This window comes from Pelecanus crispus, chromosome 11 (assembly GCF_030463565.1).
Source record: "Pelecanus crispus isolate bPelCri1 chromosome 11, bPelCri1.pri, whole genome shotgun sequence".
In the NCBI taxonomy this organism is placed as follows: Eukaryota; Metazoa; Chordata; class Aves; order Pelecaniformes; family Pelecanidae; genus Pelecanus; species Pelecanus crispus.
In genome coordinates, this window is record NC_134653.1 from 26,265,373 (window position 1) to 26,288,910 (window position 23,538).

The following is a 23,538-nucleotide window of genomic DNA, read 5'->3' on the forward strand; positions in this document are numbered from 1 at the left end:
CCCCAGCCCCCTCTCTTCAACCCGCCTCCCCAACACGCAGAGCAAACAGCTTCCCAGCTCTGCGAAGACGGGATCACACCGGAGCCACACCGCTCCGCAGAAGGCGGCACCGAACGCCTCACATCACATGGGCTATGCCATCCCACCTGGCGCGTTTTGCAAACCTAAGCAATGCAATCGGAGGACTCAGCAGATCCAGACAGCCTAGAAGGCCTCCGAATTTCACACCACCATAAGCCATACCATGGCGGCCCGTTTCGCGTTGTTTTCTCCCTCACATTTGATGGTAAAGTAGCATCCAACAAATTAAGCCCTTAAGCAACTCTCGCAGAAAAATGAACGATACCCTAACAGATTTTATCTCTAAGTCACACGGCCAAGGCTTTTAAGCATGATCCCAAGGCAGAAGGTGCTGGAGGCACCAGATTTAAGCAATTAAGAAGTACGGGAGCAGCATGCCAGAGCAGCTGTGCTTGTGAGGCACTGCCCAAGGGAACTGCTGAGGACAGCCAAGTAGCAAATCTCAGATTAAGCACCAGCGGGATAGATTGAAAACTACAAGCTTAGGGTTATAAGAACCTGACTGACAAATTCATCCCAAACCCACACAGCCGCTCCACAGCTCCCAGCCTGACTGACAGCGCTGAGCTCCTCGCATTTCACAGCAGAAATAAAAGGCAGCTTCTTCTGGCCAACACCACTCACCCACCCACAACACTGAGTTGGCCACTGATAAGAGATTTCATGACGTGGATGAAATGGCATTTGGTTCCCTCCCCCAGTGCTCCAGCTCTCTGCAGGGATCCTGTCTAACTGCTGGAGCTGCTCACAGCCAGGCAGAACAGTTCCAGCTGTGTATCACACTGCCTAACCAGACCTACACAGCCCAAGAAAAGTCTCCCACACAAAACCGTAACGAACAGAGGGAAGCTGCAATCCAGAAGTACTACTCCTAGGCGTCTTACTCTTGTGGACCACCTCCGCCCAAAAGGGATAATTTGCTAGCAGCAACAAAAAAACACTAGCCCCAAGGCAGCTGGCAGTGCTGACGAATGGGGAGCAGCAGACATAACTAATGGCCAAACACAATGAGCGGCAGAGACGACCAGCCAGGCCATCATCTTATTCCAACTCATGGGGCACCAATAACCTCAACTGGCATGCAAGTTAGCCTTAGGCACTTTTGTCTGACCCAGCTGAAATTAGTGGCTCCAACCCAAAAGAAACCTTTTCAGAGAGAAGCCTTGAACTTGTTTAGAACCATGAAAGAGGATAGAACAAGGGAGTATTAAGCCCCTAATCCACAGCAAATCATTTACAGCCCTCCTGCCCATGACCTTTTCTACTTCTGGCTTTTTTTTGTCCCCTCCTGCTCTTACAAAAAACCAGCCTAATCACAGTCCCTGAACCACCACAAACTTCCCAATAGCACGAAGTGCAATTCTCTGCTCACCTTGCTCTTCAGGGATGGAAATTAAGCAAGTTCCTATCAGGCGTCTAGACAGACAGAATTCGTTCTGTCTGCCAGCTCAATTTGTGACAAAAACATGGGATTGGTTTACTCCTGGAGACCCCATACAGTTTGATTTATAGCTGAGCCGTTCAAAGGACAATTCCCCATGCAAAGTGTCATTCAGGAAGTTTATTCCCTGGAGCGCCATTTACTTTTTTTTGATGTTCTTCACATCATTTGCAAAATGTTAGAGGTTTAAACACATGCAATAAACAGCAAAAAACAAGAAATCAAGCTACAGTCCACTGCATGCTGCCAGCCAGACGTACTCAGTAGCTCACCCAGCAAAGCCATCTACACCAAACTTGTACATGATAATAAGAACACTGTGAGAAGTGGCATGACAAACTGCATTTGAAGACTTCGGACTACCTCATCATCATTTAAATAACTTGAACTAAACTTGTTCACAGTGTAGAGACAGTCCAGCATAGGGAAAAAGGAGCCAAGCAATAACAATGCAGGCTGCCTCCCCCTGTGGCCTGCCATAAGCTCTCTTGGATCCTCAGCTTGTAGTTGTCTCAAACTGCTTAGATAAATTTCCCATGTAAATTCAGAATAATTACTGTCTACTACAAGAAAAAGCTGCATTTATATGAGCAGAAAAAGAGCTTACCAGACTCCTAAACAGCACAAACACGTAACCTCAAGTTCCTACAACTGAAACACCAACACCAAACTTGTTCCATAGTACTCCAGTTGCTGTTTCTACTTTGTTTGCTTCATCAGGATATAAAAACATACATACACAGGAGAGAAAGCACAGATTTTAACAAAAGTCAGTCAAGGGAGACTGTCCCCAGACAGCTGGTTTCTGCTGCTCCAGGGCCATTTGCAATGAGAATAAGCAAGAATGAGAAAAATAGCTAAGAATTATATGAGAAAGTCATCACCCACCTCCTATTTTTACGGTATATCTTTAGCACACAACATTCTTTGAATGACTTCACGATACTCTGTGGTAAAGGGAAAGACTACAGTAGAACTACTGTGGGGAACTTGGAAGGGAAAGGAAATCTTTTCTCCCTACTCACAGTCTGTCGTAACACAGGATGAAGAAAGGATGAGCAATCAGAAGGGCAGAGAGGGAACATTAAACACGGCTGAGAAGGGAGTAAAAACTTACAAATCTAATTCAAACTTGCCATTGTAAGCTCTTCTAGCGATGGTGACCAGAGCAGCTTGAAAGAGTTACTATTCTGATATATTCAGCTGGAGGCTATTTCAGAAACACAAAGATCTCAACAAACTTTAACCATATTTTGCAGGTAAGGAGCTATTATCCCTGTTTTGCAGATGGAGAAACAATATGCCTAAAGTCAGGGCAAGTTTTTGAGGCTGTGGATAAATGGTTACCTTATGCTAGATTAAACATAAACCACAGCTAAAAGAGGTGGCCTCACTTACTTCCCAGTCTACCGTCCATGTAAAAAAAAATGACTTTCGGAAGAATCAGCTTGCTGATCCAGCTAACTGCGCAACGGTTATTGTGGAGACAAGGAAGGGAGACTGGGGGGGAACCCACACCTTACAGCAGCCAACAGTTAAATCACGTTAAACCAACTTGAAATCACAACTTCCACTTTCTCTCCAAGCCATTTAATTTCATCCCAAAATGGAAAGGAATGGTGCCACTCCTTGCTTCTACACTGCGCTGGATTTAGTTATCTTGCCACAGGGAGAGACAGTTCAGCTTATTGATGCAATGGCAAATCATTTGTTCAATTTGGGAGAAAGGGCTGGTTTTTCAAAAGATCAGCAATTTGAACCAATTCACTCTGGAGCCTGATACTCGCTAAGTAAGCGGCAAGCACACAAGAGATGGGGAAGCTGGAATCACCATTTTTGGCTATGATCTGAAACTGGATGAGATGCGAGGTGAGATTTTACAAACACTGAAATAAGAACAGGACCCAAAGGTCTCCACAGTTCCCTACCTAGCATTTTAAAATATAGTAGTGTCGTGACAACCTGTATTTCCAGGGCTTCTTAGTAAACCTAAGTTAGTTAGGACAGGCTGAAGTGAGCAAGAAATCCATTCCGTAAACCCCATCTTCTTATCATAGGCCGGGGAAGCTTCCCACAGACAATGTCTCACTTTCATGCAGCTGGAGCAGAAGAGCATCTTCATTAACAGCTTCCGCATCAGACAAAAAGGGCCACAGAAGATCAGTACACAAAGGGAGGGAGGCGTAGTCTGAGATGCAGAGCAGGAAACCGGGACCAGAGATCCTATTCACTCGCACTGATTTTCAACTAGCACAACACAACTGAATTCAGAGTCTGTTCTGGCTTTCTCCAAAGCTGCAGTTAAGTCCTGGATATCACAACTAACACATTTGTCCGATTCAAACAGATTTGTTTTGTGGCCATGGACAGGCCTTTTCCCCCCCATCTAGTTGCACAGGTTTAATTTAAGGAATTTATCTATGTCTGGTTTAGCAGTAGATCAGAAAAACAACTCTGATCTAAGTAGAAGTGCATTGTTATTGCTTGTTCTGCTGCCAGACTTTAGAATTTTTTCCGTCATTTCTGCAGTTTCACAACTTGCTTCATATAATAAATACACTTCAAGGGGAAAGAGGTGAGGAAAAAAAGGGTCTGGAGGAATTAAAGTATCATGATTCCCTGAGAAAGGAAGAACAAGTATAGAGAGTTAAAGAAGATGTATGAGAAGTTACCCATTTCTTTCTCTAGTGGTAGAGATGGTGTCGGAGGATCAATTTTAACCAGGAGGGCAGCTGAGCACTTGGGATAAGTTGACCTCTCCCAGCGAGGGACAAAGGAGCTAAAGACAGCAGAGAGTCCAGCCTTTCCACGGAAATAGAGCAAGAAGAAAAGAAGCCTCTCTCTGTATCGCACACTGCTCAAGGCAGAGGACTCCCTGTCTGAGTTGCTCAGGACAATGAAGTCCCTGTTTTAGAGGGGTCAGAACAGCTAAGAAGCTGAAACAAGTCAGAACCCCATTGTGCAGAGTATTAGTTCTGTTTACAGTCTTCTCGCCCAGCAGCAGGAATGACTCAGAAACCTGAGCCAGTAGAAAGCCAAGGGACCAAATTACTTTACCAGTTTCCCCCCAGTGCCATTTCCTGGGCGTAGCCGACCATAAGCAATTTCACACTAAACTTTCAGTCAAGACCAAAACCCACTGCATGAGACTTCCAAACTGAAGGAACTGAGTCAGAACCAGGCAAGCATCTCCCTCAAAAGAGGGATGGACAGCATAGCCCTGCAGAGCACAGCAACGTTCCAAATGTTAGCGGAGATGACAGATGGAAACACATGCACCCCCTCCACACTCCCATGCAAAATCAATGGCAAGATTGCTCCCTTTAAAGTCAGTCTTCATAGGATTAAGCCCTGAAGAGAGGGTGCGTTAGAGTTCCTAAAACAGAGGGAAACAACTTTTAAAGTAAAATCTCGTGCCGCTGAAACTTTGTGCCCAGAATTTTGAAGCCACACTGCCAGACAAACCTTCTGCAAAAGAAAAATCCTTCTAGAAGCGAGCAAGCACACCTAAAATAAGCAGCTTACAGTCTAGTTTACATGCACAGCCAAAACACTGCCATAAATATGTTCTTTTTAAACAGAAATAACTTCTTTGTAAAACATCTTTTACAAGATCTAGTGAATGCTGGTTTGTTTTTGATTGCAAAACCCAGTTAAAAAAGATCTGAAGCCTTTTAAAAAAAAAAAAAAAGCAGTAGATAAGTGAAAATTTCAAAGCCATCAAAAGAAAGCTTCTAAAAGCAACATCATTTCTGTTTGGAGTTACCCAAGCTAAAAAAAAAAAAAAAGAAGAAAGAAAAGATTTCACAGTAGTGTTTGCAAACAACCCCTTTCAGAAAAAGGCTGTAAAAACCATTCAAAGTCAAAATCAAGTAAAATCTGACTAAAGCAAATGTAAGCTCTCCTTCTACTCTTCTCATGATAAAATACATGACAAACTACACGAATTAGTTTTCTTCCTCCACAACCAGCAGATCCCAACGGACTGTTCACATGCACTACTTAGACAAGGTAGCACCACAGAACCAAGAATAATTCAATATCTAATTCAATATCTCAAATTGTCTGAAGCAAATATGTGCGGTTGGTCACTTGCATGCTGGAAGCACAGCATGTAACAACACGCTGCACTGTGATAATCCCCTGAAAGGGGCGACAGTCCCGAGTTAGGGTTTTCACTCTTTAGGACAAAGTTTTACTCTCTGTGCCAATTTACAACACTGCAGAACGGCAAACTCATTCAGCAAGCTTCCTGTCAAACTCCAAGCACATCCGCAAAATATGCTTCCTTAGAGAGATTCAAGGAAGACAATCTGGACAAGTCTGGTCAGCTGCTCGAATTCCCCATCTCCTCCCCCCGTTCCCACAAGGTGCTATTCTAGTTTATACCCAGACCCAGCACTGAGTGTCCTGTGCCACGGAGGCTCCCCCAGCTCAACGGGGTGCACGTGTTCCATTTGCAGAACCTGAAACAGTTTCCTGTGTGAGCCGTGCGCTGTAACACCACTTCTTCAACACTGAGGGGAAAGAAAAAAAGGAACAGGTTTTTTTTCAACTCCAAATGAATCCCCAAAGCAGCACAAACCCATTCTCACATATGTCTCATAAACTCTCCAGCCCAAGCAGCATGAAATGGAGATACTTCTGGATCTCCATTTTACAGTGCACAAGTACACAGTGATCAACGCCATCAGCTCCAGGAAGAGGGTGATTTTTGATAAATTCAGGGAGTTAAGAACAGACACAGCAACGCGCTCTGTGAGGTGTTCCCTCACGCCCAGCAAGGTCCATCAGTCACTAGTAATTTCTGCACCAAACAGATCCAGAAGCATGGTGTGGAAATATCTTAAGCCGATTTTACTTGACATCAATTCTGAACCTGCAAGGCGTATTAGCTCAGGCTCAATGCTAAACTACTTTTGGGCCAAAACTGGCCCTGGAAGCAACGCAGCTATGTCCACGTGGCATTGTGCCTGAACCAACAAGTCCTGCTGGACCAGCTTGACTCTGGACAGGGCCAGCGCAGACGTCTGTATCCATGGCACAGTTAATCCACAACTCGGATAATCCACCCATAGATAATGAGGAAAGAAAAACAAACAACTCTCCCTTCAGTTCAAAAGTTTGACTTATTTCAGAGGAGCTGTATCAGCACAGCATTGTTCCCTTATGCATGCATCCCAAGGTGAATGGCTTTAGAAAAATAAGTGAGCAATTTTGGGGTTAACAATTATTTGCAGAGGGAAAATAGCTGGTGTGCCTTTCCATGGTGAATTTTGTACACCAAAGAAAAGCTTAGAGAGAGAAAGGGTTCCACTTCTTTTGTTCAACTGCTTACTATTAGATAATCAGCTCTTGTCCATTCTGAAAGACTGCACAAAAATGAGAAAGCCATGGTGTAATTAAGACTTGATGAAATCAAGTTGCTGAGACAAAAGGTTCTATTTTAAAAATCAGATCGCAACTTTAACTTTTGTTTTGTGCCAATATATTTAACACCCCAGAACAACAAAACAGACACAAATCCCGATCTTTTTCAGAATTTCTTTGCAGTTCACCTCTAAGCCTCCTACAGAGGAAAGGAAAAATGTGTTGAAACTGCAGCAGCCTATTCAGACACCTGGAAAGTCACGCTACCGCTGTTCAAGGAATGCAACAATGGCAATGGGCACAGCACAGCTCCCATGGTTCCTTAAAGAGCATGTTGATGAGACACTAAACTGGCCCTGCACAATGCTATCTGTATGCTCACCTTGAAGGGCCACTCAGCAAGTCAATACACAGACTGGGTGAATCCTGTTCCGACTAGCAACGCATTCCTGAACACGCTAGAAACTTGCACCACATCTCCAAGAGATAACCAGGGTGAGGGATATGACAACCAGTAACCAGAACTGTCTCCACTTAAAGAAACAACAACTGTGAGAAGAAGCTGCAGCAGAAATTCATTCTGTTTGCACCACCAGCTACTTCACCCAGGCAGAGGGTGAGGTCTCACTCCCTAAGAACGGATCCTTCGTGGTGCACCTTTCACCGGGAAGCCATGCAGCTGACGGACTCCTTGCCCCGTAAGTTTTATCATTAGCCCAATTCAGCGTCTGTTTTCTGAAGGTGTGAGCACCAGCTTTATGGCAGTACTGCAACGTGAGCTTCCAGGTCATAAAACTGCAATTTTCCTGGAGTATATCTTAACAGCACGTCTGGTTTCTATTAAAGGTAGGATGGAAGTAACGGATCGCGGCCCCTCCCCAGTGTCCGATTCAATCAGTTTCATAAGCGGAACTCAGTCACCCGAACGTCTCCCAGAGCACAAGGGATTTTGGCAGATCCACCCCCCTTCCGGCTCGGTACCAAAGGAACTCCAACTCTCTAGATCTTTCCAGTGAGCCCAGCCGCCTGACGCTTCCCCCTGCGCAGTTCCGAAAGGTTTTGGCACACCTGGGAGAAGCAAAGGGAGGCGAGGGCGAGCCCCGAGCCCGGCGGCAGGGCTGGGCAGGGGGCTGTGCTCCGCCCGCCGCCGCGGCTCCCGCCGATCGCCGCGCACCCACGCCGAGCCGCAGGTCCCGCCCGAGAAGGGGCGCCGGCGGAGCGGCAGGGCACGAGGCGCCGGCTGGAACCCGCCCGCGCTCCGCGCCGCTCCCGGGGTACGGGGCCGAAGGGCGCCTTTCCCGGCCGGGGCAGAGCCGGGACAAACACCGACGGCCCGCACCGGGGGGCGGGGGGCGGCGGCCCCCGGGCAGCCCGGCCCAGGGACCCGGGGCGGGCGGCGGCGCGGCGAGCCGGGAGGGCCTGCGCGGTCCGCGGGGAGCGACACGTCCCCGGGCGCCGGCAGGCCCGGCCCGAGCCCCGCGGCGCGGTGCTGAGGGGCGCAGCGTGACCGGGCGGGCCCCGGCCGCCGCGGGGGCTGCCCGAGGCGCTGAGGGGCGGCGCCCCCCGCCGCGGGGAGTACACGCGGCTCGGAACTCACCCAAGTCGTCCATGGTGCCGCCGTGCCCGCCGTGCCGTGCCGTGCCGCGCCGCGCCCGCCTCAGCGCCTCGCAACTTTCCCGGCCCGGCCCGCCCCCGCGCGCGCCCGCGGCCAGCGCGCGCCCGCCCGGTGCTGCCCCCTGCCGGCGGCGACGGGAGCCGCCATCCCCGCCGCGCCGGCCGCGGGCGGCGGCACTCGGCTTCCCGGCCCCCGGGCGGCGGTGCCGGGCTGCGGTGCGCAGGCCCTGCGGCGGGTGAGCGCCCCGGGAAGCGCCGGGCGCGGACGGCAGCGCCCAGAGCTGCCGCTCCCTGCCCTGGCGGCGGGGCGTCCCGGCTGCGCGCCGGCCCGGGCGAGGCACCGGCCCGCCACCCCCGCGCACCCCCGGTGCCCGGCCAGGGACGCAACCCAAAACCCTGTCCTCTTCCCTCGAGGAGCAGGACCCCCCGCAGGGGCACGTCCCCCCGAGGGCAGCGCTGCAGGCGTGCCGGGCTCGGCTGGGGTGCTGCTGCCCGGGAAGAGCCCTGCACGCTGCCGCTGCGCGCCCCAAAAGCTTTCCAACAAATCGACGTTTCTGAGCCCCGGGTGATTGACCCGATCCACCCGAAGGCTTGGGCACGTGAAACCTTTCCTGAACAATTTTCCACAAGCTGTTGCCACCATAGAGGAAAGCCACCAACCACTTCTCCTTTGCTCTGTTTAAAAACCGTAACGGCCCTCCTGGATTTATCATGCGATAGTGCGTCTTGAACCACCATTTCCCACTTGTTTTTTGCTTTCAAATCGGTACCAAACCACGTTCCAGTGTAGCAAAATCCTCAGCCTTGTCTGAACCGCAGAGCAGCTCCACCCTCATCAGAGCTAGTGTTTACCATCGCACTCCGGCCAAGTCGACATGGCGGTAAAAACAGTTGCTCAGCCCAAGTGCTCAGCTCCTAATCTGGTGAGAGATACACCAAAAACTATCTGTGTGGGAACAGCGAAGGATCCAGGAAACATGAGTCTTGCAGCACTTTTCCTTACAAAATCACTACCAAGTCAGAGAATGTTCTCAGAGCTGAACGGCATGTGTCCTGTTGTCTAGCCTAGATTACGGGATTGCATTTTCATAAAAACAGAGAACATGAGGTCAGCTGCTAGCAATCTCCAGTGCTTTATTTTTCACTCTCTAGGCACAAACACACCCAGTTTCCCCAGCTAACACAATTCAACAGACATCATTATTTCCTGTGTTAAATGCTATAATGACTACAATCGCTAGGGGGGCATGGAAATACCCTCTCCCTAGTCCCAGCCAAGGCTTGTGAATAATCAACAGCCTCCAGGAAATTCATTCCAGGTTTTACTCCAGATCCAGGACGTCTCAGAAAATGACATCCTTACCTACTTCTAAGTACAATACAAATATAAGCAAAGACTTTCACCTTGTGCTTCACCATCAATGCCATGGATCTCATTTGACACCCACCTTGCTGGTCCCTGAGCAAACTTTGAAACATTATTTGAAGGAACTGTTACATTTTCTTAAAACCTATCACTGGCAGTGATGACTTCAGGATCTGCCCCCCCCCCCGGTGGAGCAACATAAACCACTAGCATTTGGTGGTGGGATAGTGGACCTAAGGCCATCAGAAACACATCCTTTTCCTGGGATCTCTCTGTTTCTTCTAGCAACACATGACAGGCATCTGTCTTGACTTGGGTTGCATTTTTATCTCTGCATAAATAAAGTGCCCACTGTGCTCTGTTCATATTGTAGCCTGGTATGCAATTTTATCTTCAGCTTCCTACAGTGTCCTTTGGGAGTCTGGAAACGAGTGTCAATCAAGGAAGCAGTTTCTATTCTGTCTCAGGGCTGAAATTAACATGTCATAGCACCAGTCAGGGTTGCACCCACAAGAAATAGGTTGTGTCCAAGCTGCCCAGTGGAAAAAAAAAAAAGTCATTGTCGCTAAAGCTTTGCCTGTGGCTTCAGCACTGCTATGAAAAGGTCAGTGAGGTGGAAAGGCAGGGCTGTCACACGAGTGATACTATCCTCTAGTAATATGGCTTTTAAAACCAACCTTATTTTCATTGCTCTCCTCATAGCCAGGTGTTGTTCATAACTGAATTATTCGCCACACACCAACATTTCTTACTCAAAACTGTCAGTCCTTAACCCTCCCATGATAGCCTAAGGAGTAGGGGCAGGTTAAAACCCAAGCTGCTAAGACAACTGCTCAGTAGTGTGGGCTCAAGCTAAATTCACCCAAACAATGTTCACCCTCTCCTGTCCTTCATAAACACCCTGGAACTCCTGTTTTCTCATCATTTACCTGCTCTCTGCCTCTGAAACTCTTACTGACTCACGAACACCTGCTTGCTGCTCAAGCACCCTTCTTATGCAGCTGCCAGCTGCCGGCAGAAGCAGCTGCAGTTCCCCAGTGATGGCCACCTCCAGCAAACACTTTCCCAGCAGAGCAGCGTACCCAAGGCGTGCCCAGAAGCTGCTGGTGGAACTGAGGGGGAAGTGACGCTGAGAGCAGCTACATCCCTTGTAACTGGTGCCGGATGGGAAGCGCTAGGTAACGAAGGCAGATAGTGCATCAGAGAAATACACGGGGCTTCCTCTCGCGTTGTGCCCTGTAACTAAGACACATTATGACTCAACTTATCCTTATCTTTCACAGAAGGTGACAAGAAGTTATTGCCCGCCTTTACAGATGGGAAACAAGGCTGGGAGCTGGAAATAAAGTCAGACAGTGAGTCAATATCAACCTAATGTTGGACTTCAGGACTTCCTGGCTCCACACAACCCAAGTGTTCAGAGTACTTGCTCAAGGCATCTTTCCCTCTTGTCAAAGCATGGTTTACCAGTTACGGACCAGCTCCATAGGAGGGTGGCTTAACCCACTTGACACACTTGACACTCAGAGACTAGATGGATTATCTGTCCACCTGTCCCCTTCAGGGCTGTAATCTCAGACTGGCTGCCAAACAGAGGAACGACCCAGGCTCATTTCATAATACCTCTTATGAAAAGCACCGTTATTTACAGCAGACTGAATATATGTCAGAAAAGAACAGAAGTGAAGCTACACTGACTTGTAGGCATGTTTAGAGCCTACCTGTGCACCTTCCAGAGAGTGACTTGAAACCGCAGAGCAATGACAATGACTTCACTGCAGTGTGTGTCCTGTGTGCTGTGCCACATGGACATCGTGCAAGGGGATGTAGCTCTTTCTTCAGGCGAATGCATAAAAGACAAATTCAGGCAGAACTTCAGGCTTAAGGCAATGGCAGTAAATCCCAACATGCAACTTCCCCATTCAAGGTCCAACTTTACACTTGTTGGAAGGATCTATTACAGCAAAATGAACAAACTTTGTTTCTAGCATAAGATGTAGGACATGACTTCACAATGCAGAATGAAAGCACCGCACCAGTGTATTAGTACAGACAGTTTTGGCAGAAAAGATGAGAAACAACCAAGTGATAAACCCAATACTTATCAACACAGTTTATATGAATCAAGCAATTACATGAGCTGTATTACTCACTGTAAACTATATATGCCTTTGGTATTTATCAGTGTGACTTATTCTGCCAAAGGGTAATGGCATCCCTACGCTTCAGGTTGTGATTTCAAATTGATATTGCTAGCAATGAAGTGCAAATGGGGGGAAAATGCAATCCAGAAGGTTTCACTGTCACTCTTTGGTCACTGTTGTGTATGATAGTCCAGCATAGCTGAATGTTACAAATAAACCTGATAAAGAGGGAACATTAATGTTTGCTACTAAGTTTTCTACTCTGCTTAGTTATAGTTTAAAACAGCTGCCAAGCTCAGGGTCTTATAGGCAGGGTAGGAGCATCTGGATGGCACACATGGCCATACAGAGAACTTCAGAGGTAACCTGCCGGCAACATAAGCTACAGCTAATTCACACAAAGTGACAGAGGGCAGCTGCCTCCAGCTCCAGCAGAGATTCAGCCCAGGGAGCCGGTGTGCAGTGGTCATTAGTCTCCCTCCATAGGGTCTACTTAGGTATGAAATAAGACAACAGCTGTAACTTAGAAACGGATGTGATTTATTATAAAATAGGATTTCACACCAAACTCAGCAACTGCCTTTTCCAGAGTACAGGTTTGTGATTCCTTTGACAGTAAGGAGCTTTTTTGTTTGGTTGTTTGTTTTAAAGCAAGTGATGCCAATGGATATACATCAACAAATGCGCACAAAATGCAGGTTATGGTACTGTGCACCGACAGCTGTTCCCTAATGGGTTTTGGAGCAGTTCTGGAGCCAGTCAAGCACGACTCAGACTTTCGCCCCCCTCACTTGCTCCGGAAGCGCCAGCCCTCTGCTCGCTGCCTAAGCTACCTTCTGAGAGGTCGTGCTCCTCAAGGGATGCTCCTCCGCAAGGGCTGCACGAGAAACGCTTCTCCAGCACCCCAGTTCCTCCTCTTCCATTCTCACGGGGCAGTTCCTCCTTCAGCAGCTTTGAAAGAAAAGGCAAGAACCGAGCTTTTTATGTAAATGCGCCCTCAATTTACTAAAACCGCTGTTTCGGCAGGAGCTGGCCCTAGCAGCGAGAACAAAAGCCCTTGTATCTCTACAAAATAAACCTCAACAGCCGGCCTGAAATGACCGGACATACGGTCGACCCCTGCATTTCAGACCCGCCCTGATATCCCCTTTTTTAATCTGTTTTTCACACCAAAATTCAGTCTCCGTAGAGACTGTCAAAAATTGCCAATGCCGACTATATTTCAAGTCGTCATGGCGGGGTATTGGGAAAAGTTTTCAATTAGCAATAATCGCGCCTCGGATTAACCTCATTGGCTACGATACTGCCACTGCGCAAAGCTAACCCCGTCCTCCCGCCGCCGCCGCCCCTCGCCCCGGGGCCGCCGCCCAGCTCAGGGCGAGCCCCGCCGCCCCCGCCGCGCGCCCCCGCGCCCCCCCGGCAGCGCTCCCCACCCGCGCCGTGCCCCCCGTGCCGCCGCCGGGAGCGGGGTGCCCCGTTCCCCCCCCCCCCCGTGCCGAGCGGCGGGGCGGCCGCGAAGCTTGCTGGGAATGGGGTATGCAAAGTAGGCGTGACGTCAGTGCGGGCAGCTCCCCGCTGAATGAGGGGCTCCCCACTGCTTGCCCCTCCCCGGGGCACCCCAGCCTGGGGCAGCCCTGCCCGCCCGCGCCGTGCACCCCAGGCGGCCCGGAGGCGCCCCAGCCTGCGGCGCGCCCCAGCCCAGCCCAATTGGAGGCGTCCCGGGCCCGGCGGCTCCGTTTCTCCCGGTATCTGTTTTTAACAACGTAAATGCAGCCTCCGCGGAGGCTCTCAAAAATTGCCGAAGCCGACTGTATTTCAAGTCGTCATGGCGGGGTATTGGGAAAAGTTTTCAACTAGCAATAATCGCGCCTCGGATTAACCTCACAGGCTACGATACTGCCACTGCGCAAAGCTGCCGGTAGCGCCCCGCCCTCCCGGCCGCCCCGCCGCCGCCCCGCCGGCGCGGTCAGAGCGCGCCGGCGCGCCCCCGCGCGCCCCGCTTGCCCGCGCCGCCGCGCGTCCCCCGCGCGCAGCCCGCGCTCCCCGCCGGCGGCGGGGGGGGGGGAGGGGGTTACCGGGGGGAGCGGGGCGGCGCGGCGGCGGCGCTCGCGGGGGGTGCCGGGAGGGCGCTATGGTAATGAGCGCCGGGGAGCGGGGGGTGGTCCCGCCGCCGGCGGGATTGGCCAAAATCGCCCTTTTCCCGCCCGGGAGGCAGCGCGCGGGGCGGTGCCGCGCCCCCCGGCCGCGGGGCGAAGGGGGCTTTGCCCGGCCCGGGCCGCCCCGGCGGCACCGAAGCCAAGGCAGCAGCCAACGATCTGAGAACACGCTTCAACTCTTAGAGCAGGCGCTGCCAGCCGCAGGGGTCACTTGGGCTCACGAAATTGCCGAAAAGGGGGTCGTGCCCCGCAGCTGCGCGGGGGCGGCAGGGCGGGCAGGGTTGGCACCGCGCACGCCAGGTGCGCTTCATCCCTGTGATCGCAGAATCACGCACCGCTACGTACAGGCTCAGGCTCTTCTGGCCTTTGAAATAACTGTAAAAGGCAAGAAAACGGGATTAAAAATTCCTGCAATGTCTTGAACTAATTAGCAAGAGCTATTTGGAGAATGCATTTGAAAACCAGTCCGAATTCTTCAAAATAGCCCATTGGGTGTAAAACAGGTGAGCATCTAGTGCCAGGCTGCTGCCGTGCAGCAGTCAGGACCTCCTCCTATTGATTTTTCTTCAAAAAAAAGACTCCTTTGAAAAAACCAAACCCCATATTGCCGGGCAACCCGTACCGTTTATCGTGTGATTATCAAGACTGACACCTGCACCAAGCAGAGGGGCACAATCCGCTCCTGCCGGGGAGGACGGGCGGGCAGCAGGCAGGTCAGCACGGCCCCGGGGTTGAAAACTACCTGTGCGGTGTCAGCTCTGCGAAGCATCACGGGCCACCTTCACACAGGGACTCGAAGCAGTCACCGCCTGGTAGCCACCCTGCCCACCCCCTGCTTAGAAAGGAGGTTCTGCTGGATCAACTGGAAAATGCTGGAAGAAATCCCCGCCGCTAATGAGTGGGAGTAATTGGTGCGGTTCTGCAAAGATGGTTCGCAGCGACCCACCAGCTCATTCCTGCTGCGAGGCGGTCCCTCCACCCCCTGCTCCCCTCCTGCCAGCTGTCAGGTTGCATTAGGTCGGCTCACCCAGCCGGCAGAAACCCACCTCCCGCAAAGCGGTAACGGGCAAGGCAAACGACAGACTGAGCCCAGGAAGGATTTGGTGGACTGCACGGCTGGTACAAGCCCTTTGGTGGCTAAGAATTTAATACTGAAGTGGCTTAGGGTGTCTGATGATGCCCTGGGAGAGGTTCAGCCAGACCAAAGAAACACCTGCCCTCTCATTTTTCATCCATGCCTCCTGCGAAAGCTGCACAGAGATCACTTGCCCCATGCTGACCTCTTGGGTTTTATCTGGCCACACTAACTGCAGTGCAATGGACCAGATCTTCATTATTCATCCATCCTTGTTGCCACAGGCCCTTTCCACATCTTTCTCCTGGACTTTTTTCCTGTTTTTGTCCAAAACTGATGCTGCTACAGATGTCCATTGTAAGGCCCTACCCTAACTATGCTTTTGCTTAGTGAACAGATTGTCCGAGAGCAGTCAGCGTACCAGCTTTAAGGCTTTTATACAATATGCTTTTGTTTAAGTTAACAGATTGTCCGGGAGCAGAAGTCTAGGTGATGCATTACTGACTTGATCGGTAAGCCGTGAGAAGACTTAAGATCCACCCAGAAAGAAGTTAGGGGAAAGGTAATGCTGGCAGGGGGAGATCGTGACCGCCGACTCATGAGCCCCCTACCACAATCACACCCCAGACTCAAATTGAAGGACAACTGAGCATGCTCATTAATTTAAATAGTAGGCAAAAAAAGTTTTAACCGATCATAGCACTTCATATGTATTAGGGAATTAAATATGGTAATGAATGTGTATAAATAGAGGCTGACTTGATGATTCGGTGTGCTAGCTTTGTGGAATTACCACCTAGCACCCACCTCTGCGCAGAAAGGAAATAAAACAGTATCTCGTCTCAATGTGTGAAGATTATTGCACACCAGGTAAACGAGCCCTATTTAGGACAACACTGTCATCCCAAACGTGCTTAACTATGCACATCAGGACTGCCAGGCAGGTCCATCTCTCCTGGGGCCAAACGTAGGTACCAAAGGAAGAGTGCCAGAACAAGGTGAACGTATCAGCCCGGCGTACTCTCGTAGCCTCCAACAATTTATGTCTCAGGGAATTCCTGATCTATAAGAGATGTCTTGAACAGCCCTCAGTGGATTTTTCTTCCATTATTTGTTTAGTTACATTTTAAGCCTAAAATCTGTTAGTACCAGTGAAAAGAAACTGCATGCTTTTATAAGGACAAGCATCTGTACTGCATTTTATCAACGCTATTACTTGCATTTGTATCAAATCAAATCTGATTTTATTCTTGTACATTTCCTTGGGGGCAGCTATGAAGCTCTCACTTTTCAATTTGACTTCATCAGGTTTCAGAAAGTCGGGGTTTTTCTTCTTCTTTGAAGCATGGGAATTGTAGTCTTTGTGCTTAGGGCTTAGTTTCTTTGTGAACTACATTTCCCAGAAAGCTCCTCCTCCGGCGGCCGGCCCTTTCCTTCCGCGGTCGGGCACGGCAGCGTTATGAAAGGTAAGTTTTCGGGCATTATTCACCATATCGCTCTTATTTCATTAGACGCGTTCGGTTCGGCTGTTACCCCCCCTCCCCGCGTCATTGTTACAGCAGAAGAACTCGGATGACGTGGGTGTCTCTGGATTTCTGGCCTGTAACCCTGTGTAGAAACCTGTGTATCTTCTGCCTTACTTGCCTGATCTCTCTCTGTGGAGCGCCTTGGATGCGTGTTAAAAACAAACTCTAGCGTCGGATCTCGATAGGTACGTTTAAAGAGTTTCACTTATTATGTATAGTAGCTGTTATTTTTTTACTCTGAGCACTTTCATTTTCAAAGCAGCTTTGCATCTCACAGAGAAATATTCGGTCCTTTGTTGTAAGTTTCTCTCCTACGCTCTCCTACTTCCACACTTCACAGCAGCTCTCCGATGTATCTGGTATTTTTAATGCTGCGCCTGCCCGTTGCCTTCTCTCTCTTGTGAGCCAACCAATATTATATCTCTATTTCATTCCACCTCAAAACACTCCCTTCTGAGAGATCTTTTGATGATAAGGGACAGGAATAGAGAATTTGCATCAGTTGCAGCAATTTAAATACTGTCAAACTGGCTTATCAGCCTTTGGGGAGCATCATGACAGAAATTATTCTCAAAGCAAATTACAGTTTATTGGGAGATTTTGTCCCTTCTAACTAATATGGAAAAGTACACCTTTTCAGAGGGAATGCCCAACACAACTCCAACTAAACAACAAAACAAGGCAAAAATCATTGCAAACAGAATCCACTGCTTAGATTTAAAAAGGAATTCAGACTATGGAGGAAGTCCAGTCTTCCCTGTAATTCAGCTGATGATGACGCAAAGCCTTGAGAACTGGAGATTAACTGAGACAAGTCTTTTTGCCACTAGTACCAATTTAGTATCATGATACTTACAGCTGAACACCCAAACTTTAAATGTATTTATTCCTCCATTTACCGTAAGAACTGGTACTTGAGGAGGACTGTGGACTTGAGCCAAAGCAATTTAGATGCAGCAGGAGTCTAAAAACCATCCAGGCACTGAAGCACAGGACATCAAAAGTACTTAGGTGCTAGCCTTTTAGACAAGTAAGCTCACCACTTGAATACCTCTGACTTTCTCAGAGCTGCCACAGATCTCACAGGCACTGCAAGTTTATGAAAATTTTATGAAAACATTTATGAAACTGCCCACATGCTTTAACCATTTGACAGCTAACGAGCTGCACAGAGCCCTCCCTTAAACCACTGCCTGTAACACCTGAGAGGGATCTGCTCCAGCTGACTCCAGTGAGACCCAGTCCCTCAGGTGTCCTCCCAGTAATTTGTGGTGGTGAGGGCAGAAGTGTGAGTGGGTGTGAATCTGCATCCAGGTGTCCCACATTACCAAGCAAGCTTTAAGCATCGGACTATCTGGGGCCTGTTACAGTCACTCTTTAGAGATTATCCCCTTTTATCAGTAATTACTGATAGTCTTTCCTCCGTCTTCCAGATCTCACACAAGCCCCCTTGCAAAGGGAGAAATACCAGACAGTCAATTCTCAGCAATTCTCTGTTTCTTTCAAAACTTTTTGTGCTTTGCATACAAAACCATAGAGAGGCCCAGAAAAAATAGTTTTAAAATAGTGAAATGGAGAAAGGAGAACTACAGACTGCTAGAAAGACCAAACAAAATCAAGGTCCAAACCAGTCCACTCCTGTCCCAACAGGTCCTGCACGCAATGCCAAGCTACTTGTCAGCAAAGCTATCCTGCCTGTCCCCAACAGAGCACGCTGTTCCTCCCTCAGAGCAGGATATCCCGCCCATTCCTGCCTGCCAGGCAGTTGTTTCTGCACGTCCCACCCCCACCCCCCATTTTGGTGATCCCTTCTCTTTTAGCAAAGCCCCCTGTTCCTGCTGGAGAAGCAAAGCAGTACCCCTCCACCTCTCCACTGGCTGTGGGGAGGTGGCATCCACAAAGGAGGAGATGCCGGGGGCATTTAGGCGGTGTACTGATCATCTTCAGTCCCGTTTCAAGGCCTGTCCTGCACCAGGCCTTTATAAAAAAAAACCAGGAGTAACTCCAGTCAAGGCCTTTGCCCTGAAAGAGCAACATTTCAACATCGTTTTTCCCCTCCCTTCCCACCACACAGCAAAATAGAAAATAGAAAGGACTGATTTGGAGCAGGCATAATGTTAAAGAAGGCAGAGCAAGGGTCTCTTCTGGGGAGGAACCAGACACACCAGCTGGACAGTGCCTCTGGGGTGCGGTGCTTGGCCTCCCTGCCATTTCTTCTCTGCCCTGTTGCACACACCTGGGAAAGACTCTGCATGCTCAGGTCTTTCTGGCTCTTTGGAAGTGCTGTTGGGCAGCCATCCTTCACACCAGAATAGGAGAGCCGGAATCCTGTGACTCAGGGGTGCTAACTTTGTACTTCCAGCTTAAGTAGTCCTCAGTGTTGCCCTCTGTGAAAGGGACATACAAATGCTGTCCTTGGACAGTGGGCTTTAATTAACATTTCCAAAATAATTTTGTTTCTTTACTAAAAAGAAGAGCAAAGAATATTTAAAAGCATAATTTTCCAGAGAATCCCAAGAAAATGGAATTAAGGACATCCTCTTTGCTTTCTTTTGCCTGCCATGTGTTCTGTTCTTGGTTTTTAGCTGAACATGTTCTCTGCCAGGAAGTTGTCAGGAGTTTGCAAAGCCATCAGATCCCATCATTTCAGATCCCATTCTGTATCCAGGACCTCTCCAAACTTGGCTTTCGTGCCAGCCTGTCTTCCCCCAGATCCAGTGGAAGTAGAGGAGCTGCAGCGCTTTGTTTCCAACTCCAAAAGGCTGTTTGTAATGACTGGAGCTGGAATCTCGACTGAATCGGGGATCCCAGATTACCGCTCTGAAGGTGTCGGGCTCTACGCCAGGACAGACCGACGGCCCATCCAGCACGCTGAGTTTGTTCGTAGTGCCAGTGCCCGGCAGCGGTACTGGGCAAGGAACTTTGTGGGCTGGCCCCAGTTCTCCTCCCACCAGCCAAACGCAGCACACCTGGTACTAAGCGAGTGGGAGAAGCTGGGGAAGCTGCACTGGCTGGTGACCCAGAATGTGGATGCCCTTCACACCAAAGCCGGGAGCCAGCGCATGACAGAATTGCACGGCTGCACACACAGGTACTCTGTTGGCAGAGGGATGATGGTTAATCCTCCGGCCTCTTGTTCAGGGTGACGGACAAGCAGGTGCCACGTTAGCTGCTGAGAAAGGAGGCAAAATGTCCATGCTGTGTTCCTGGAGATGATATGCTCAAAGGTGGTGTTGGGCTGGGGTGGGAAAAAAGGTCACAAAACAGTGCTGTTCACAGCACAGTATATAAGAAACATGAACACCACTCCTGTTTTTTTAGAGCATTATTTGGATCATTTCCCTTGGAGCCTGCGTCAGTCAGAATTCCCCCTTTCCTTGCTACAGCAAATGTCCTCTTAGTGAAGAGGACAAGAGATCCTGAGGATGGAAGGATTATCCAGGGCTAAGCAGAGTGGATAGTGCCAGAAATGCACAGGGTGAGTGGACTGGAGAGCGACCACCGCAGTCTGCTGTGATCACCCAAAGTTGCCAGATGAAAAAGCACAGCGTGGACTGGGAGAGAGGATGCATGGTAGGGTTCAAAGTGCTTCCTCTAGAGCATTCCTACAAAGCATCAATGGGAGGTAGAAAGGCAGCTCCTTGACCTGTACTATTCGGTAAATAAACGTGGATAATGATAACAGACCTTCCAGGCCTTCTAAGGAACAAGTTACAGACTCCAGATCTTCAGCTGACATGAAACTCTCCATTAAGACTTTGCTTTGAATTTCAGGGTTTTCTGCCTGGCCTGTGGAGACCAAATCTTACGCTCTGAGCTTCAGGAGCACTTTGAAGCTCTGAATCCTGCCTGGAAAGCTGAAGCATTTGGTGTGGCTCCAGATGGGGATGTCTTCCTGACGGATGAGCAGGTGCATAATTTCCAAGTCCCGGCCTGCCGTAAATGTGGTGGAATCCTGAAGCCCGAAGTGACGTTCTTTGGAGACACAGTGAGCCGGGAAAAAGTGGATTTTGTGCACCAGCGCCTGGCAGAATCAGACTCCATGCTGGTGGCAGGATCCTCTATGCAGGTAAGTAGGTCTTCCTCCCACACTGCATTCCTATTTCTGTGCTACTCTGCCTGCAACAATCCTTGGTCCCACAGTTTAGGACTACTAATTGCTTGTGGATCAAAACAGCCTCTCCAGAGCTTCTTTGTATTTTATTTTTATCGTGGTTGGAATCTGGCTTCACAGTTGGCCTGTTCAGGCTTCCCTGTCACTCTGTTGCCAGTCTACTTCACACTGTTATAAACAACTTTGTTCACACATTCAGACCTCTCTCTGCTACCTCCTCCATCAGTAACCTTGTAGGTGCACAGTTGCCGGTAAAGCCAAGACACCTGATACATTTCAGTCCTGCACAGATCACCACCGCACATTTTTTTGCTTGAATTTTTTAGCCTTTGGCAGCTTTCTAGGCCTCATGGCACACTGTGAAATACCAGATTTTAGGTCCTCTAATTCCTAATTAATTTCTGAAGAAGAGAGCAGACATATCTCTGGTTGCTGCTTAGGATTGTCCTTTGTATCACAATGTGTTTTCTCCATTAGCCTCTTATCTATAATGTAAGGTAGTTTAGAAACCCCCTTGTTTAACCCGTGGAAGCTTTTGGAATAGAGTTTGTATAAGAGACATTTTTCCAGGAACAAGTTCTATTACATTAAAAAAACCTAACGCCTCCCAGAACAAGATAAAACCAAGGCTGCCTGATTGTGATTCTCTTGGCTTCAGGATACTGGAGACAAATTCCTTGAGCTTGCACTTCTTAAGCTTATAATCCTTTGTACAGGAATGATTGAAATGCTTCAGGTTCATTCTTGTACTACCTAAGCTGGGCCATGTGAGAACCATCAAAGTAGAAGCATTTAAGTACCTATGATAACTAATAAAAACTGCTGCAGAGATTTGCTGAAAGACAAGGACATTTTCCTTCAATGTACTATGAAGTTTTAGATTCTATGAAATTGCAAATCCCTCACTGACAGAGGTTAAAAGCTGTTCTTTTCTGTGCACTCCTGAATGAAGAAATTTCCTATCTGAATTAAGTGTAGTTGCCTGACACAGCATGTATATACAGCCCCCTTTCCCACTGCCAACAGCAACTATTTTACTTTCCTTACTCCTTTCTGTAGCTCTTCTTTTGCCTAAGCTGCCAGTAATTTTGTCTCTGGTATTCCTGCAGGTATACTCTGGTTACAGGTTTGCTCTTGCTGCCCGGGAGAAGCAGCTGCCAATTGCGATCCTTAACATTGGGCCCACAAGGTTAGATCACTTTGCATCCTTAAAACTGAATTCCCGCTGTGGAGAGCTGCTGCCTTTGATTGTTGCACATGACCCAACAAGCTGAGCTTCAGTAGCAAAATTATTTCTACACGGTGAGTACCTTCCCTGGTCAGTCACCTTACAGGGTAAGAAGATGGGTTCCCATCAAATGCTGAGACCGAGGTGTGCTGACTAAAAATATGTTCCCACCATGTGCACCAAAAACATGGCTGTAAATTTTCATCTGTAACTGGTATGCTCTGATGGGCCATGATACTGTTTGCCATGATCATAAACAAAAAGCATACTAAGTGTGAATGCTCCCAGAAAATCGGGCAAGGGTAGCCAGAAGACTCAGCAGTGTTGCATTCCAATCCATTTGTCACAATCGGGAAACTACAGGGGATCATCTGCAGATTCAGAGAACCTGATCAGCACTGTTGCCTTTGCAACTGACAATTCGAAAGCTGTGCCTGGCTGAATTGATGCAGCTAATCCTAATCAAAACACTGCTGTTTAAAATAATCAAATCCATCTGTAAAGCAGCTTCTTCCCTCCACTCCTGCAGGACTCATCATCGCAAAAGGTGAAAACCTCAATCTCGGAGGCAGCTGTGAGATCCAATGTATGGCTCCTGATGACACCAGGAGAGGGCAGCAAGCCTCGCACATGTCAACCTGACCAGTTTTCTCCATTGAAGCCACCTCCACTTACCAGGAAACAGGATGATGATGAAAAAAGTACTTTTCTGCCTTACCTTGCCATTGTAAACAGTGCCTTTCCTTTTCATTCACTGTGACAGGATAATCAGACTACCATATCTGAGAACAAAGTACCTTTCTTATAATTGTCCCCAGAAAAGAATGAGGGACAGGGATTTTGACCGAGTAACTTGAGGGTATAGCACAGGAGGGCGATGTGGAAAACCACAGTATCTGCTGCAGTATCTAATACCACTAGCGGTCAACTGTGGACTGTGCAAAGAGGAAAAGGAGGCAAGAGGAACTGCAGTTGTCATTTAAAAAAACAAAAAAGGTTCAAAATAGAAGCTGAACAAGAATACTGCTCTTGTAAGAGATTATTTGAAAGCACAGACTATAAGGCTGATGTCTTCTAGCAAGGAGGGGAAGTCAGCATTTCTCTCAACTGTCAGTTGACAAGCTAAACTGCTTACTCTCTGAACCCTTTAAAAATTATATATTGTTGAGATGCCAGAGGAGTAACTTTAAGCTAATCTGACCAGCACTGCTTTCAGTGTGGCTGCTACATTTTCCAGAATGCAGTTTTTGAAGATGTTATTTAACTAATTAATAGCTAAGTGGTGAATTAAAATTGTTTATAAGACTGATAACTATTTGCATTCTAATTTCCTCTCCTATGATTTATTTAAGTCTCAACAGCCAGTTTGGATTCATTTTTTCCATTGCAAGAATGCAGGAGGTAATTACTAACAGCTGATGAA

General features: G+C 48.6%; 2 protein-coding genes and 2 non-coding genes across 4 annotated transcripts in view; 1 reads left to right on the plus strand and 3 right to left on the minus strand.

The window, feature by feature from the left end:
• The window catches only part of PXN (paxillin), a 46,388-nt gene extending 37,880 nt beyond the window's left edge, over positions 1-8,508 (minus strand). Inside the window, exon 1 of the mRNA XM_075718633.1 lies at positions 8,490-8,508. Coding sequence (XP_075574748.1) covers positions 8,490-8,502 — 13 coding nt within the window. The 5' untranslated portion in view covers positions 8,503-8,508. The remainder of the gene's footprint in view (positions 1-8,489) is intronic.
• A 4,688-nt stretch (positions 8,509-13,196) lies between these two features.
• Positions 13,197-13,337, minus strand: LOC142594625 (U4 spliceosomal RNA). Its single transcript, XR_012831514.1, has one exon. It is a non-coding gene; the product is annotated as a U4 spliceosomal RNA (small nuclear RNA).
• Positions 13,338-13,789: 452 nt separating this feature from the next.
• LOC142594629 (U4 spliceosomal RNA) lies at positions 13,790-13,930 on the minus strand. The gene has a single exon (XR_012831518.1). It is a non-coding gene; the product is annotated as a U4 spliceosomal RNA (small nuclear RNA).
• Positions 13,931-16,654: 2,724 nt separating this feature from the next.
• SIRT4 (sirtuin 4) lies at positions 16,655-22,161 on the plus strand. The gene is made up of 5 exons (XM_009485030.2): positions 16,655-16,713; positions 16,807-16,958; positions 19,359-19,864; positions 20,548-20,842; positions 21,997-22,161. Exons 3-5 carry the CDS (start codon positions 19,365-19,367, stop codon positions 22,159-22,161), a joined length of 960 nt encoding a protein of 319 aa, XP_009483305.2. The 5' UTR covers positions 16,655-16,713; positions 16,807-16,958; positions 19,359-19,364.
• Positions 22,162-23,538: the final 1,377 nt, after the last annotated feature.

Excerpts from the sequence above, each read along its gene's own strand:
- SIRT4 (XM_009485030.2), top strand. The coding sequence starts at position 19,365 with ATGTTCTCTGCCAGGAAGTTGTCAGGAGTTTGCAAAGCCATCAGATCC. Across the intron at positions 19,865-20,547 it reads TTGCACGGCTGCACACACAG|GGTTTTCTGCCTGGCCTGTG; the intron begins GTACTCTGTTGG and ends TTTGAATTTCAG. Across the intron at positions 20,843-21,996 it reads TGGCAGGATCCTCTATGCAG|GTATACTCTGGTTACAGGTT; the intron begins GTAAGTAGGTCT and ends GTATTCCTGCAG.